Source organism: Abrus precatorius, unplaced genomic scaffold (genome assembly GCF_003935025.1).
Source record: "Abrus precatorius isolate BTA unplaced genomic scaffold, Abrus_2018 Scaffold7, whole genome shotgun sequence".
Taxonomy (NCBI): Eukaryota; Viridiplantae; Streptophyta; class Magnoliopsida; order Fabales; family Fabaceae; genus Abrus; species Abrus precatorius.
This window is the reverse complement of record NW_020874417.1, coordinates 3,697,062-3,713,279: the sequence shown is the minus strand read 5'-3', so window position 1 is coordinate 3,713,279 and position 16,218 is coordinate 3,697,062. Positions and strand designations below refer to the sequence as shown.

Below are 16,218 nucleotides of genomic sequence, written 5' to 3'. Positions count from 1 at the left end.
TTTTTTTTTTTTCGATAATTTCTTATTACAAAATTTTCTCAATATTTCAATTGTAATTGGATTTTAAAGTCATTAAATTTAAAGTTGTGGCTACTTTTGCAACTTGTAATAATTAATGACCGACGAGACAGCCTTGTAATTGTCTTGCAAAAACCAGAAAAGGCCACCCATTCTTTGGTAAGTCAATCACAAATTAAAATACATAGAACAAACACATCCAAATGCATTATTTAACCCGTCTATACGATATGCCAACCGATGTGTTGTTCTATAGAAACGTACAACTAACTTACATTTAAAAAAAAAAAAAAAAAGCACGACAACGATTTTCATTAGACTAACATGTGATACAGTTTCCCCGACAACAATGCAGCATTTGGAATTAAAATACAACATTACAACATAAAAAATGCAAAGACATTTAAACAACCATATAAAAATCATGACACGGCCAAGAAGGACAAGTCTTTTGTAGAAAAAGGGAATAAAAAGAAGAAGTTTCTAATTAATCTTTGAAAGGGCTCCACCAATTAACTGTCTACCATTGCTGAAAAAAGCAAAGCAACAATAATTATGTACAATCTGCCAGCGAAACTGGACGACAAGATTAATGAAAAATCCACAATAAGTAATTTAATCTCGTGCAGCGAAGAACTCTATCAACAACCTTTGGTGATTAGTAGTAGAATTATGTATATGTGGGATATAATTATATAATGAAAACGTTAATTGTGTATTTATTAAAGGTGGTTAGGAATGAATTAAGTGTTATGTTGTTTCAAAGGGTGCTCATTTTCATAGTTACCAGGGGGGTCATATTCGCAAGCAATGAGCATTCCAGCACCGGGGTTGTGGCAATGCTGAAGCGCACAGCCAATGCGAATAGAGTCTCTCCACACGATCTGGGTGAAGTGGCCACACGCTTTGGGTGGTGGGGCACACGTGAGGGTGTGAAAATCATACCATTGTTTCTCCTTGTACCAATAGTACGTGGCATCAGAAGGGGTCCAATTCAACTTCTTCGCCCAAAACATGTTCTCGCCGTAGTCTGAGTTGGAGTGAACCAATTTGCAGTCCTCGTACCGCTGCATCAGGTACCCACGAGCGTAGCTCGCCAGTTGCTCGTCCCACGCGTACAGGGGAAGGTTGTAGAGCTTCCTCACCCAGTTGTGCGCGTGCAGGAACTCTTCCGCTAACTCAGTTTGGTTAACGGACGTCGTCGATGCCGGAATCCATCCGAAATACTTTCTTGTGTTGACGCGGTGGTGGCCGCCATGGTGGCCGCCATGGGTGTGGTTGCCCGCCGTGTTGTTGCCGGCCGGCAGTGACGGTTGCGGCTGCGAGGAGACGGTGGCGAGGAACAGGAGAAGGACGCAGAGGGGGAAGGGACGCATTGTGAGGTTTTGGTAAAGGGTGTGGAACGGAATAGCCGCTCTCGTATTCCGAGAGCTTGGGCTAGAATGGAATGGGATTGTGGTGTTTTTTATATTTGAACATGAGCCTTCTTTGTTTCCAAAACTGCATCTTGTACAAAATCCCGTGGATTTTGGGTGTCCATAAACCATGGGTCTATCAATAGTCAAAACGTTAATCAATTTTGTTTTCTCAGTTAATATATGGAATGCAAGATCTGTATTTCGATAACGGTTTTTCCACACACAACTTACTTACGGTAGTTTTTATTCAAAATTAATATATGAATAATATTAAATATTATATTTTTTAAGATTAAAAATAAAATTGTTACAGGAAAGGAATGCAGAGAAAATGGTGTGGCACATTTCTAAATCATTCTCTTGATTTGCTGCATATGGCTTCTTTTCCTTGCGTTCTCCTAAGTTAGTTGGGAAAATTTTGATTGTATTCTTCTGATTCTTAGCTCAATCCAATTTGCTTCCCGTCATCTCGTTGTTAAATTGTCAACAGGACTATTTGAGAGATTTACTTTCAAAATCACATCATTAAACATTAAATATGTATTAACTAAAGAATTTAAAATTTAAATTATACACTTGTTATGGTATTTAAAAGAAACTTTATAGAAACATATCTTTTTTATGATAACATAATACCATCAATACTAATTCTAAAACATCTTTGAATATTAGGAGCTATATTCTCAATATTTAGTTATCTTTATCATTCAATTTAATTCAATTCTTGGAATTTATTTATCCTGAAAGCCAAACTTCCATCTCACAGGTGTCTAAAATGAAGAATCAAACAAGAACAAGGTACACAGAACAATTTGGATTCAGATATGAAAGTTTCCGTTGGCGGTTTAAAATTTTCAAACAATGGTTTAATAGTGAGTACAAAGGAAGAACAAACGCTAAACTAAAAATTGTTATTTTCTTTTGGTTAAATTGAGAGGCAGAATAAAATTAGGAGGCAATTTATTTAATAAATTAACTTATAATTTATAATTATTTTTAAGTAATCAAAATTTAATATACTTTTATAATATAACTTGTAAATAATTTATCGTTCAATGAAATTTAATTAAAAAAGCTAGTTAATTATTTAAATCATATATGCAACTTAATCCAACTGAACAATTGAGCGGCGTGTAGAGTAAGTCGTCTGTGAAGACCGGAGAGAATTGCAGTAACAGGACGAAGGACGGAGTCAACAGCAGCAGTCGCCGCCAGTGACGTGGCAGGTGCGTAATGCGCACGGTGCGTAGACCAGACAACACCCCAGCCAATGACACTACCATAGCTTCTTCGCATTCCATTACCGAGCCATGTCGCTGCCCAATTCTAGGGTTCCTCTTCTCCTTTTTATCTCTTCCATATTCTTCGCCTCTTTTCCAGGTAATACTTATACTTTTCCTCTCAACATAACTAATTAACTAACTGTGGTGGTCGGGGTTGTTTGCATTTGCGTAGGGTTGATGTTGTGTGCAGTTGTGTCGCTGAGTTCAATTGAGATCTATAAAACACACGAATGGCTCAAAGCCACTTCAACTGTGTATTTCCTATGCAAAGGGAGAGAAGAGAACAAGACGGTGCTTCCGGATGTTAAGAAACCTCACGTCATTTATGCTTTCAATGGTCAAGAATCTTGGCAGGTTCCTTCTGTATACTGTTTTTCCATCCACTATTTTTATTCTCAATTCATTTCAACTCAATCAACTGAGACCATATGGGTTATGGGATGTGATTTCATACACTGCAAGTTTGAATCTCTTGCCCCCCCTTTTTTTTTCCAAGGAACTGTTATTATTCTCCACTTGACTACATAATACGTCTCTAATTACATACTGATGATGCTATTATGGTTCTGTTTCACGGGGGCTCAGTCTGTGTGTGACCTTTGTCCCAGAAATGGAATAGTTTTGGAACTTTGCCTGCTACTCTCTCTGATCTTTTCATAAGTCACGTTTTAAAAGATTTTAGAGGTTTTTTTACAAAGTATTTATAGTTTTTACGAAGTATATATTATGTTTTTAACATTTGTCCTTAATAAATGAGGTTGGTGAAAAACAACGAATCCCAGCAACACACCATTTAATACTTATTTTAATGTTCTTTCAATTATTGATTAAAATAATCATTAAAAACTATAAAAATTATGAGAGTGTATCTCTTTCTCACTCTTAATCTAATACTTCTCTCTCCCTTTTGTAATTTTTAATAAATTTTAGTCAATAATTAAGTGTGTTTTAGAGAGTTTATTATTAACATTCCCCAACTTGAATTAAAATTAACAAAGGTGAATATTTATAGTCGTTAGATAGAATAACATTAAATGAGAGTAAAATTGTCCCTCTATACTAATTTTTTAAAATATTTTAAAAAATCAACTAACTTTAATTACTTCTATTAATTTGTATAATTTAGTTGAAGATGTCTTGTAAATGTGATCGGCGGAAGTATTATAATTTATGTGTATTATTTACAAACAAGCATTTTAGTTCCTGCAACTTTTCACGCTTAAACTTTTTTTGGCACAGTGAAGGAGGGCTTTTTTTTTTTGTTACTTCAGGAAATTTAATTTCGGGAGTGATTTATAAATTACCTTTCTGGAATTAAATTTCCGGACGAGTATTTTATGCAATTTGGAATTACATTTCCGAAAATAATGAAAAACGGAGTTGCAATTAGAAAAAAAAAAAAGAAGAAGAAGGGTGTGTAAAGAAATTCCCCTTAGGGACCTGAAACTTTGGTAAATTTAAGTGTCTTGTATTGCGAGTTACTATTTGAAGCTGATATTGTGATTTTGTGTTGTGCTTGCAGCCTTTAACCAACTTTTCAAGTAAACAATGCAAGCGGTGTGGACTGTATGAGGAGGACAGCATTACTTCAGATGATGTATTTGACGAATGGGAGTTTTGTCCTTCTGACTTTGCTGCGCGAGATGGTGAATACATTCGATTCAAAGAAAAGGAATTCAATGCTACTTTTCTGTGCCGAGAGTGCTTATCTCTAGCGCGGGGTGAGTACTTGCTACCTTTTCCTTTGAAGGTTCTTTATTCCCACAATCATGCCATTTGACAGCACACATCAACTAGTTATTAGGAAAATGTGACTTAGGAGATGCCATTGCAAAAGCTGTATATTTATCAGAAGTATTTTAATTTCAATTTGTATGAGCGATTCGTTTGATATTTAGTTCTAGTGCTTATTTTTTTACACTTCGATGAAGCAAGTTATCCTCAATTTAGAATCTCAGGAAGGATTATTCATGTCATAAAAAAGCAAGTAACCTCAATTTGCTATATTGTATTGGATTTGTTCATCGTGGATAGCTTTGGTATTTAAATTAAGAATAGCAGATGACTTATATTCTTTAGATTTTTAAGACTCTAAAGAAAGGGGAAACAATAAACTAAATTATGCTGTTCCTCTTCTGCATTTGTGTTTACTATTCAAGCATCCCCTCTATTGTGAAAAGCTACACAAAATGCTACAACTAATTCCCAAAAATGTTGTTACTTGTTAGCAATATTGTTAATTGAGCCATTAACTCTTCGATTTTGATTTTGTCTAATGTGATTTCTATCCTAATTCAGCATCAATTGTTTTGATAAAAATAGAAAATTCCATCTATTAGGCATGTAGATGAACTGAAAGTTCTTGGTAGCCAACCATTTGAATTGAAGGTATAGTTACACTAAATGAACGCATTTTCCCCTCTTTTTGCTCCACATGTAAAGCTAACCAAGAGTCAGAATGCCATTCGATTGTAACGCATCCATGAGCTAACTAGTAACTACTGATAACAAATCTGGTAGGCTTAACACCATTTTAGATTTAATCCTAAACCATAACCCCCCCCCCCCCCCCCCAAAGAAAAAATTGACAATCGTTATGTCATAACCAACTAAATTGAGGAATATTAGATCGATTAAAGAGAAGCTACATAGTGTTTATTTTTGTTCTCAATCTTGTATTTATTTATTTTCTTTTTAATATTGATCTGTAAGTACTGTGAACTTGTGGAATTACTGGTTGTCTCAGACTCAGTATTTGGTTTGTTCCACTTCCTTGCAGTTCTGAACAACCTTCAAGGTCTTGTTCTAAGTTATGTTCATGTCATAAGCTTACGGTAAAGCAAGGAGGAGTGAAATCTCCTGACACCCCCCCCTCCAAAAAAAAAAAAACTTGTATTTTGTATAGCAATTGAATTTTATTTTCTGGAAACGCTTGCATTGATACTCATTTACATGCTTATTATTTTATAATAAAATTAATTGTATTCATGTTTTGTAGTCCCTGGCGCTTCTGATGAGCACGATAATGGAAAAGGAATGCATATAGCAGTCGGGGTTTTGCTTAGTGCTTTGGTCTCAATTATACTGGTGCTTGGATTGGTGGGTGCATATAAGTTCTGGCAAAAGAAGATAAGGGAACAGGACCAGGCTCGGTTTTTGAAGTTGTTTGAAGATGGAGATGACATTGGAGATGAGCTGGGCCTTGATACTGTGATATGATATAAAGATAGTAAACAAAATACTCCGTACAGTATAGGTCAACCTCAAAATATTGTTTTATGGAAAGGATTAGAAATTATTTTCTTCTGATTGAGATGCAATTATCACGATTCATAGGAGATGCTTATCAAAGCGAAAATAAAGATGCCCATGTTCACATCCACCTGTACATATAACGTTGGGCTATGTTGTAATTCTAATTAAGATTTGCAGAGCAATCTAATAGAAACAAATAAGCAAAATAAATAAATAAGCCTTGATTCTCATGAATGACCGTTATTTAATTGGCATGAGGATTTTTTAGACACTATCCAGTAGCCTGTGTGTACCACAATTTGTGTTGAGACTCTAGTTAGTGTTGCCACTCAAGAAGACAGCACAGCGGCACCATGTCAGTTACCACAATTCGTAGCTCTTCATCTTTATTCATCTCATTCTTCATAACACGTGATAGGGCGTTGTCTGATACAGGCAAAGCCATTAGTAAGTAGTATGAACCCTTGTCAAAACGATGATGTTTGTGCCTGGTTCGTGAGTGCTATTTCTATAATATATTCGCAATTTACGTGGCCAACATCTTTTGTTCTGCAAATAGCAAAACCAACCACCCAAAAGTCTAAGAATAAGGTTACATTCTTATATCTGAACTTCTACGGGACCTTAAGTTTTCCTTATAGAACCGACATGAAATTATACTCTTCAAATCCCCTTTAGTAATTTTTTAAAATCAATACAGGAAGGCATCTCTGAATTCCACACCATAGCATTTAACACTTAATCACCGACATGAAAAGCTTCCACTACTACACACTTTCAGACTTCTATTTATAGCTGTTTACCACAAAGACCTTATCGAGAGACCATTGGAGTTATTATTGGAAGATAATGAAAAGCCTGTTTTCACAAATATTCCATTGAGTATGTAATCACATTCAGTCAACATTTTGGAATATTACAAACCTCAGGGGGCAAATTCTATCGGTAGTTAACTAGTTTCATAGAAAAAGGTAGCCTCCATGGATCAAGATGCTCTTAGATTGAACTCTAGTATTTTTTATTTTTTGGATACAGCAAACACTAAATGGTTAATTTATATAAATTAGGGGTCCTTCGGTTAACCCAAAACAAGATATATGGAAACCAACTAGTTATAATTTCAGTGATCAATAATTCCCAGAAAGAACATACAATAAGAACCCATTAATCCTTTACATATAGCTATTTTTCCAGTGTAGTTAGGTTTACAACGTAGATACAAGAAGCACTTACAATAGTTCAAGAAATCATATATCAAAACTTACAAACATGAAAACTCCCACCAGCGTAATAATTAATGAAGATGAAGGCAAGAAAACGACCTTGAGCAATTAATAATTCAAAGCCAACAAAATCTAACTAGAAGAGCTCCTTATTGAGTTGTTAAAATTATAAAGCTCCTTTGAATTGGGACCATAAATAGCCTTAATTGTATCCCTACAGAAACTGCAAGAATAAAAATATTGGATTAGAAATACACTTCAGGTGTCTTTGTTTCAAGAAAAATGTTTTTGCTTGCTAATTTCTGCTTGTTTTTATACAGTATTTTCAGTGCATAAATTGCATACAAGTCAACAAGAAAATTTGGAGCATAGTAACAACATTCAGAATGACTTCTGCTTTAGCAAAATTCAGCATGTACGTGTCCTAGCCTTGGCAATTGTATTGTATAAGCAAAGGAAGCAAAGGCTAACAAATTAACGACCTCACTGTATCAACAGAATTTTCTTTAACATCTTAACTTTTATTGACCAAACACAGAAATACCATCCCTCAAAATCTTGAAATATAACCAACCTCAAAGCAAGCACCTTTATCAAATATTGACAAATAGCTGCACCTAATGCAGCTTGAAGTGAGGAGATAGAATCTCAAAAGTGTCAATGCCTTGTGATGGCTCCAAATTTTGGATCTAATAGAAACCCCAGAATTGTTCCAATCTCATGAAGTTCATATAAGATTGTTACCCAATTATACAACATAAGAACACTAGCACATCGTACACATTGAATTATTAACACCAAACAAAAGCATTTCTTTTTAGAAAAACAATTCATCTAAATTACTGTGATTCCTCCTTAAAAACACATTTCACTAAAAAGCAAGCAAGAAAGGTGAACCTGCAGGCCTCCTTGTGAAATTTCTTCTCTTTAACTCCATACAACGATTTGAATACCTCTGGCTCTACACGGCAAAAATATGGACGCTCTGAAGAGGAAGAAAAAGAACAAGTTAAACCCCAAACCCAACCTTCCCATTGAAGAAATTTAAACATCAACACTGAAAGGGACAATAACCAGAGTATATGGAGCATTTCCGAGTACTCTTTTCATAATGAATACACCATCCATCTGGGCCTATTAAGCTTTTGTAGAGCTGAAATTCATCACAGCACATTAACTATGAAGACTAAAAAGTAATAACATGTTGGGAATCAGGTTTGAGCATGCTTTAAAATTACGTTAACACCTTGTAGCAGCGTTGGAATAAACATGAATTTAAACACACAATAATACAAACAAATCATTTCAAACAATAAATGACATAGTCACTGAGTATATCACATGTACCACAAAAATTTGATTTTTTTTAAAGCTAAACGTAGAGTAGAAAAAGGACCTGAACGTGTGAAGGGTCATCGAAAATTTCTTCGGGAGAGAGAAAAGAAGGACCCTTTTGGAGCTTACAGCAGGCCCCACAACCCTCAACGCAATGCCACCATGTTTCCTTCTTATCGCCGCTGAAGCCGAGGCTGTTCTGCCTTTGCTTTTTCTCAGCCCTCACCTTAGCTGTCTGCCGTGGACCACGCGCCGCCGAACTGACGACGACGGATAACGGCAGTGTCAGAGTGGTGGTGGCCGGAGACATCATAAGCCGCTTACTTCCTTCTTGTGGCTTCCTGGCGAAGTGCAAACCATCATCCTAAAAGATATTTCACACTATTTTTTTTTAATTATTTTCTATTTACAAAAAGATATTAACATTTATAATTATTTATTTTTTAATATAATTATTCTTCAAAAATAAGAGAAATCATTAAATAAAAAAATAATGATAAGGGAATAGATATTAAGAAAGATCCAAAATTTATCATTCTTTATTAATTTATTTTAATGTGTTAAATTTAGTACGAAAATATACAAAATGAAGACAGAAAATAAGACGTTTAATCAAAAGAGTATACACAATAATCAGTGTTACTAAATTCGGCTAAGCTAATCACTCTGTCTAAGTACTGGTTATATATATAGACACACGTGTGTATTGAAATATGCACTATTATATCAATAACGAATAGTGGTTTGGGAGTTGGTGCTGCGGTTTCCCTCACTTGATCCAAGGTTTGAATCTCTTCAATTCAACAGGACTCTAAAAAAGAGTCTGCACGAAATACAGTGCCATTTTATATAAAGGAATTGTTCTCTTCAGGATGTTTTACTTACAAATTCGCTGCTGTAGAGGTTTGGAATCTTCTAGTGCTGAAGGTTTCCATAGACAATTTCACTTTAGTTTTTGAACTTTCACAGATAACCTTAGTCACTAGGCTCACTACGACTATTCGCCCAAACCATTATTTTTAATCTTTGGGTTAGGGGCAAACGGAATAATTGATGTTCAACAGGATTAGTCAGGTGAGTTAAATGGCCAAGCCTTACATCAGCGACCCCTAATTGTTATCCAGTTTATTTCCATATTTATCAAATACCAACTCCAAAAAATTGGTTTCTTATTAATATTTTTGCAGTATTTAATGCTATAGACTTCAATCATATGTAAACTCGAAGATGAACACATAAAATTTTAGTAAAATACCAATGCTGCATTGTATACCTCACACTTCAGTTGTTCCAAGTTCCTTCTCACTAACGTACAAATCTTTGGACTACGTTGCAACCCAGCTTCAACGAAGACTTGGCAAATTACTTCGAATGTCAATTGTCAATTATTGGGATGCCCTTGAGAACGACATTGATGTTTTAGTGCTTTGTTTGACCTCAGCTACCAGTCTTCTCCCTCACTAACTCGCTATTTTGGAGTGAAGATTTGTTGTAGTTTTTTGGTTTACACTAACTTATTAAGACAGTGAAGAAAAAATAAACAGTATTTGTTACAAAAAAAAACATATCAAAGTATAAAACAACTTATTTCATACTTTTTGGAATAAATAAATTTAGTTACTAATATACAGTAGACGTTGCTTAACTGTCTTTTTACGACAAACAGATGAAGACTACAAATAAAACGACTTTCGAGTTGAGACGATCACTTTTGCTTTGGTATAATGAAATCCAATTCCCCGGTTGAGCTAATTGTCTTGATTTTCCGTTTGATATCTCTAAATTATTTCGGCAAGTTGCCAAAAAAAAAAAAACATTTTCTAAAGCATGATTTAGTCCTTTTCTAAAAATAAGATCAAACCGGTAGTGGATTTTCGTTTAGAAAACTCCAAAACAAAGTTTGAGCGAATATGTCATGTAATTTTTGCCTGAATTATGGTATAGAAATTTCAAACGGAAATCTAAACACGCTATAAGTTGTCTATTCTGATTTTTGCTTTGATCTTGCTGATGATGTTCGAGACCTATCAGCACACCTCCCCACAAATTTCAGAATCTCATCGATTATAACAACCGGGAATGCAACAACCAAAACCAAAAGCCATTCATTGAAGCTCAGGGGCACGATGCCAAATACTTGGGCAAGGAATGGCATATACAAGATCAAAAAGTGAAGACCAAATGACACAGACATTGCCAAAAGAAGCCAAGGGTTGACCCAAGGAGGCATCGTCAAAAGGCTTCCATCCTCTGAAAGGGCATTGAGGGAATTGAACATTTCGATTGCTACCAACACAGAAAGGGAGAGAGTCATAGCCTTCACTTTTCCACCACGGAAATATTCACAAGGGTCGTTATCAAAAGAGACAACTTTAGCACCAGCGGTGAAAGGAGAAGCAGTGAAATTCTTCCATGTGGAGCATTGACCCCAGTTTGCAAGTTGGGAGTAAGTGACAAGAGAGTGCCCATCCCTGCTAAGGTCAATACCCAAGAAGGAACCATGTGTATACCATATAATGAAAACACCAACTGTAGCTAATCCAACGTACATCCCAATAACCTGAGCAGTGTAACAGAGAGAAGGAATAAGTAATCTTGACATGTAATCAATACTTCCAACACACGCCCAAATAACAGGTGTTGAGAAAAGGAAAAAGAGAAAACGTGGCAAATTACCAGATAACGGAATAAAATCCACATATTGATGAGAGAGTCGTCACTGTGACGAGGAGGCTTCTTCATTATATCCTTATCTGGAGGGTTAAATCCCAAAGCCGTTGCGGGTGGTCCATCTGTGACAAGATTGACCCACAGAAGCTGAACTGGTAGCAAACCTTCAGGAATACCTAAGGCAGCCGTTAGAAATATGGAAGCAACCTCCCCGATATTGGACGAGATCATGTACCTGCAAAAATAAAATAAAAATTGGAATCACCGAAAAGATATACTTTGATCATTAGAGAAGGCACTGAAAATTGGAGAATAACTAATTAACACCATAGTAAGATCTTAGTAAGGCTTGTGACATGCCATAATAAGAAATATAAAGCAATATAGGACATAATAATTTGTGATTGCCGGCAATTAAATTACAGCATATGTACCACGATCATAGATTTGGGGAGGGGCAGAAAATAAAGAGCATAACAAGTAACCACATCCTCTTAAGAGGGTTACTAAGAAATATAAAGATAGATTGATCCACCTGATAAAAGCCTTCATGTTATTGTAGATAGATCTACCTTCACCGACAGCAGCAACTATTGTGCTAAAATTATCATCAGCCAATACCATATCCGAAGCTTCCTTTGCCACCTGTTTTGGATGATAATAAAATCAGACAGATTATTGAGAACCAAAATAATCAGAATTACCATTTAGTATAAAATGAGTACACAAACAAAATAACAAGTATTAGATTCAAATTAAATCGTTTTATCAAACATGAAGCTATTTACAAGATTACCTTTTCCAATCAGAAAGCTAAAATTGATTTCTACTAATATTCCCCTGTACCAATTGCCATGATATGATCATAAGAGAAACGTATACCTCAGTCCCTGCAATGCCCATTGCAATGCCGATATCAGCGAGCTTCAAGGCAGGTGCATCATTAACACCATCTCCAGTCATGGCCACAACCTCCCCATCCTCTTTGAGCAGCCTCACAATTTCTTGCTTGTGCCTCGGTTCAGCCCTTGAAAACAAAAGCCCACCACTCTGAGACAGATGGGCTTTTTTATCACGAAGCTCCATAAATTCTTTTCCCGACATGCTTCTCAAACTAATGTCTTCATTGGGTCCAAATACACCTATTTCACGGCATACAGCTTCTGCTGTGTCCTTGTTGTCTCCAGTAATAACCAAAACACGAATTCCAGCTGCTCTACAGTCCTCTATTGCTTGGTATACCTCCTCCCTTGGAGGATCCTTATCACGAATTAACATTCAAAATTTAAAACATATACCACAGCTCAAATATATGATAAAAGTGAGAGAGTACACAGTGTAAAATGAGAAGATAGAAACTTACTCTTAACCCAACGAAGCCAACAAAAATAAGTTCACCTTCAATTGATGAATAGTTGGAAGGATTAAGCAAAAGCTTGTGAGCTGGATGATCATCATTACCGTTGTAGCTTTCAAACATAGGGAGCTCATCCTTATACGCAAATCCCAAACAGCGTAATGCACCAGTTGAAATTTCATGGAGAGCTTGCAATACAAGGTTCCTACCATTATTGTCCAGTTTCACGATAGAACCATCAGGCAACTGAATTTTAGAGCATCGTTCCAACACATTCTCTACAGCACCCTATCAAATATGAAGGCCAAATATGTTTAAAACACTACCCAACAGCTAAGATAAAAAAATGAGAACAGAAGTGTATAAGCACAGGTATGCAGAGGTATAGGGCTTGCAATGGAAATTGTCCTATCCTAAATACAAATTAATAAAGCCAACAAAAGATAGAGATGGACCAGGCGATAAACGCCTATGTTGTGGAGTTCAATTTATAAAATATAGAACAGACATTCAAAAACACTTCGCCAATTATTTACAACAAAAAAATGTACTTTTCACCCCAAGAAAAACACGTAGATATTCCACTTCATTAACATCGTATTTGTATTGGCAAGTTTAGTCAAAATAGCCACTTCCTACCCAAAATATTGACGACATGAGAAATGCATGCACTCTCCAACATAATCTATGTAGAGATTGATACTAGCATTCCTCTTCATTACATTCCTGTTCTTTAGACTAGCCTCCCCAAGCATATGCACTTTTGCATATGGAATGCTATTTGTTTTGTTAAATATCATAATTTACTTTCTTCAATTCTATTCTCTCACATCTAATTGTCATGCAAGTGCGGGAATAGTTACCATAAATGTATAGTAATCTCTACTGTTTTTGTTGTTTATAGTCGATAACAACGTGAGAAGCTTTGCCTAATTTCATGTACAGATAATTTCACAATAAGCAGTTTTGTCATTAATCAACTATAAGGTGTCTGATTAATGGGGAAAGAATTAGACATGTACAAGAGTAGGGACCAGCAGTCCCAGGGAGACAGGAAGAGACAATACCTTTACCAGCAGCGACTTTTTCCCTGAACTGGACTCCACAATTACACCCATTGACTTCCTGTCATGGTCAAACTCAAGAATAGCAATCCGACGGTCATGTACATTCCAGCATTCACAACAACCTTAATTAAAAATCGAGACAAAGCAAATTAATTTTATGTACTGAGTCTGTTTCTGACTCAAATTACCCCAAAAACCCTCCTGCTCAAAGAAATGCTTTATAAATTACTTTAATTCAAGTTCAACGTTCTTATTTTTCTCATTATGCAGAACAATATTATGAATAATAAGAAACCAAAAGGTTGAACCCACGTAGTAGGATACTTCCATTTGCTGAATCTGAACATACATCCTTAGATCCTTCAGGAAGACCCATCTTCTCCACGAGAACCTGAAATCCCAAGAAAAAGATGAAAGATTGTCATACGCGTTAAATTAAGTATATATTGAGTAGGTCCACTCGAATTGTGTGATTGTAAACACTTCACAAATACTGCAAAAAATGGATCCATAGCAAAATCTAAAACTATTAATCAACGTTAAAATAAACATAAATCCACAGTCATTTGAATACTAACCCAAACATACTATGAATTACAAATTGATAACAGTGTAAAAGGGGCAAGGAAAGGAAGGAGAAATGGTCTTTTACCATTCATTACCTTTAAGGCAGCTTCGGTGGGTATTCCATGAGCAGTAAACTTTTGCTCTGACTCTGCAACTTGGGAATCATTACAAACCGCAGCAATTTTAGCTATCATCTCAAGATTAGCATCAAATAAACCCGTTGACCAGTCCTCTATTTTACCATCACGAGGATTATAAGTAGTCCCTTCCACCTTGAAGTACCGCAACGTGTCCACGCCAGCACCAACAGTCACAATCTTGGTCACCGCCATCTGATTAGTCGTCAACGTACCCGTCTTATCGGAACAAATCACCGTCGTGCAACCCAGCGTTTCCACACTCGTCAGCTTCCGAACAAGCGCATTCTTCTGAGCCATCTTGCGTGTTCCCAACGCCAAGCAAGCAGTGATAACCGCCGGCAAACCTTCTGGAATCGCCGCCACGGCCAACGCCACCGCGATCTCAAAGTAATAAGTACACTTCTCAAACGAAAACTTGAAATTCCTCGGCCATCCATCCACGTTCTCCCACGTGAGAAAATATTTAACGTTGATGAGCCACACCAAACCACAAACAACTCCAATTATCAGAGTCAACGTTTCTCCGAACTCATTGAGCTTTTTCTTTAACGGCGTTTCTTCCTCACTCAATCCCGCCACGTGTATCTGCTTATGCACTTTTCCTATCTCCGTGTCCATGCCGGTGTGAGTAACCAAACAAAAGCAATGGCCGTTAACCACCGTTGTTCCCGCGAAGACCATGCACTTCTTGCCTTGAATATCAGTATCCTCCGCAACAGGCTTCGTCATCTTAATCACCGCTTCACTCTCTCCAGTGAGCGATCCCTGTTCTAACCGCAGAGTGGAGCTAACCAATTCAGCAATTCGCATATCGGCGGGGACTTTATCTCCGACCTTGAGTTCCACAACATCGCCGGGGACGAGTTCCTTCGCCGGCAAATTCGGGATCCACTTGCCGTCGCGAATCACGTCGGCGTGCTCCGATTGAACTTCTTTCAAAGCTTCGAGTGCTTTCTCGGCATTGGTCTCCTGCCACACCCCGACGACGGCGTTGACGACGAGGATGAGGAAGATGACGAGAGGCTCAACGAAAGCGGTGACGTCGACGTCGGCGGCTTCATGGCCGTCGAACCAGGCGAGAACGAATGAAACGATGGCGGCGAGAAGGAGAATCCGAACGAGAGTATCGTTGAACTGATCCAGAACGAGATTCCAAATGGATTGTCCCTGGTGGTTTTCGAATTCGTTGCAACCGAAAATACGACGCCGTTTCTCCACGTCGTTGAGACTCAACCCCGTTTTCAAACTCACGTTGAAATGCTCTTGGCATTCGGCAACGCTCTTAGCCCACGCCTTCAAGTTTTCGTCCTTCTTCATTTTCATCCAAATCGGTTACAGAGTTGATGTGGTAACAGTTTGGCGAGTACGTTTTATAATAACGAGTTTGTGTTGCTGAAGGGAAGAGCTTGGAGTTTGACTTGGACTTTGGGTTTTCCCCGGTAAAGTTGCGTCGTGGCTACACCTACATTGCGCTTCCATTCTGCGTTTTGTGAAAGCAATTAACTGGCGAAGTCATTTTATGAGTGGAAACTTCGCGGTACCTTCGTGCGGCTATTAAAATTAAATTAAATACTAAGCATGACGTTTCTTTGTTAGGGAAATGGATATCCAACTGAACCATTATTGCTGTACCATCGTCACGTAACTTCCAATAATACCTGAATCTATCAAGTTGACTAATGCAGAGCTTTTTTGCATTTTTTATAAGTTTAAAATCATTTATATTGTTTTAAACAACTGCAAAGTTGATCTATAATATGCTTCTGATTGTTTTTTTATTGCTGCAATTATTTTACAAGTTATATAGAACAAAATGGAATGTGTTGAAACTTTTGTTTCTGAGTGGGACATAAATAAATTTCAAAAGTGTAATAAAAGTCAGAAT

At 36.8% G+C, this 16,218-nt stretch overlaps 4 protein-coding genes across 4 annotated transcripts; 1 reads left to right on the top strand and 3 right to left on the bottom strand.

Annotated features, from left to right (window-relative positions):
* Window positions 1–20: 20 nt before the first annotated feature.
* LOC113873696 (pathogenesis-related protein 1A-like) lies at window positions 21–1,523 on the bottom strand. Its single transcript, XM_027511948.1, has one exon. The coding sequence runs from the start codon at window positions 1,392–1,394 to the stop codon at window positions 762–764; it is 633 nt and encodes a 210-aa protein (XP_027367749.1). The 5' UTR covers window positions 1,395–1,523; the 3' UTR covers window positions 21–761.
* Window positions 1,524–2,552: 1,029 nt separating this feature from the next.
* On the top strand, window positions 2,553–6,185 carry LOC113872714. Its single transcript, XM_027510477.1, has 4 exons — window positions 2,553–2,816; window positions 2,892–3,073; window positions 4,242–4,440; window positions 5,718–6,185. Exons 1-4 carry the CDS (start codon window positions 2,747–2,749, stop codon window positions 5,936–5,938), a joined length of 672 nt encoding a protein of 223 aa, XP_027366278.1. The 5' UTR covers window positions 2,553–2,746; the 3' UTR covers window positions 5,939–6,185.
* Window positions 6,186–7,022: 837 nt separating this feature from the next.
* LOC113872715 lies at window positions 7,023–8,894 on the bottom strand. Its single transcript, XM_027510478.1, has 4 exons — window positions 8,594–8,894; window positions 8,272–8,350; window positions 8,095–8,182; window positions 7,023–7,420 (listed from the first exon to the last, which is right to left on the bottom strand). Exons 1-4 carry the CDS (start codon window positions 8,843–8,845, stop codon window positions 7,330–7,332), a joined length of 510 nt encoding a protein of 169 aa, XP_027366279.1. The 5' UTR covers window positions 8,846–8,894; the 3' UTR covers window positions 7,023–7,329.
* Window positions 8,895–10,109: 1,215 nt separating this feature from the next.
* LOC113873298 (calcium-transporting ATPase 4, endoplasmic reticulum-type-like) lies at window positions 10,110–15,815 on the bottom strand. The gene is made up of 8 exons (XM_027511358.1): window positions 14,289–15,815; window positions 13,939–14,017; window positions 13,627–13,748; window positions 12,566–12,847; window positions 12,085–12,462; window positions 11,738–11,847; window positions 11,209–11,437; window positions 10,110–11,092 (listed from the first exon to the last, which is right to left on the bottom strand). The coding sequence occupies exons 1-8, from the start codon at window positions 15,654–15,656 to the stop codon at window positions 10,514–10,516; spliced, it is 3,147 nt and encodes a 1,048-aa protein (XP_027367159.1). The 5' UTR covers window positions 15,657–15,815; the 3' UTR covers window positions 10,110–10,513.
* Between the last annotated feature and the right edge of the window lie 403 nt (window positions 15,816–16,218).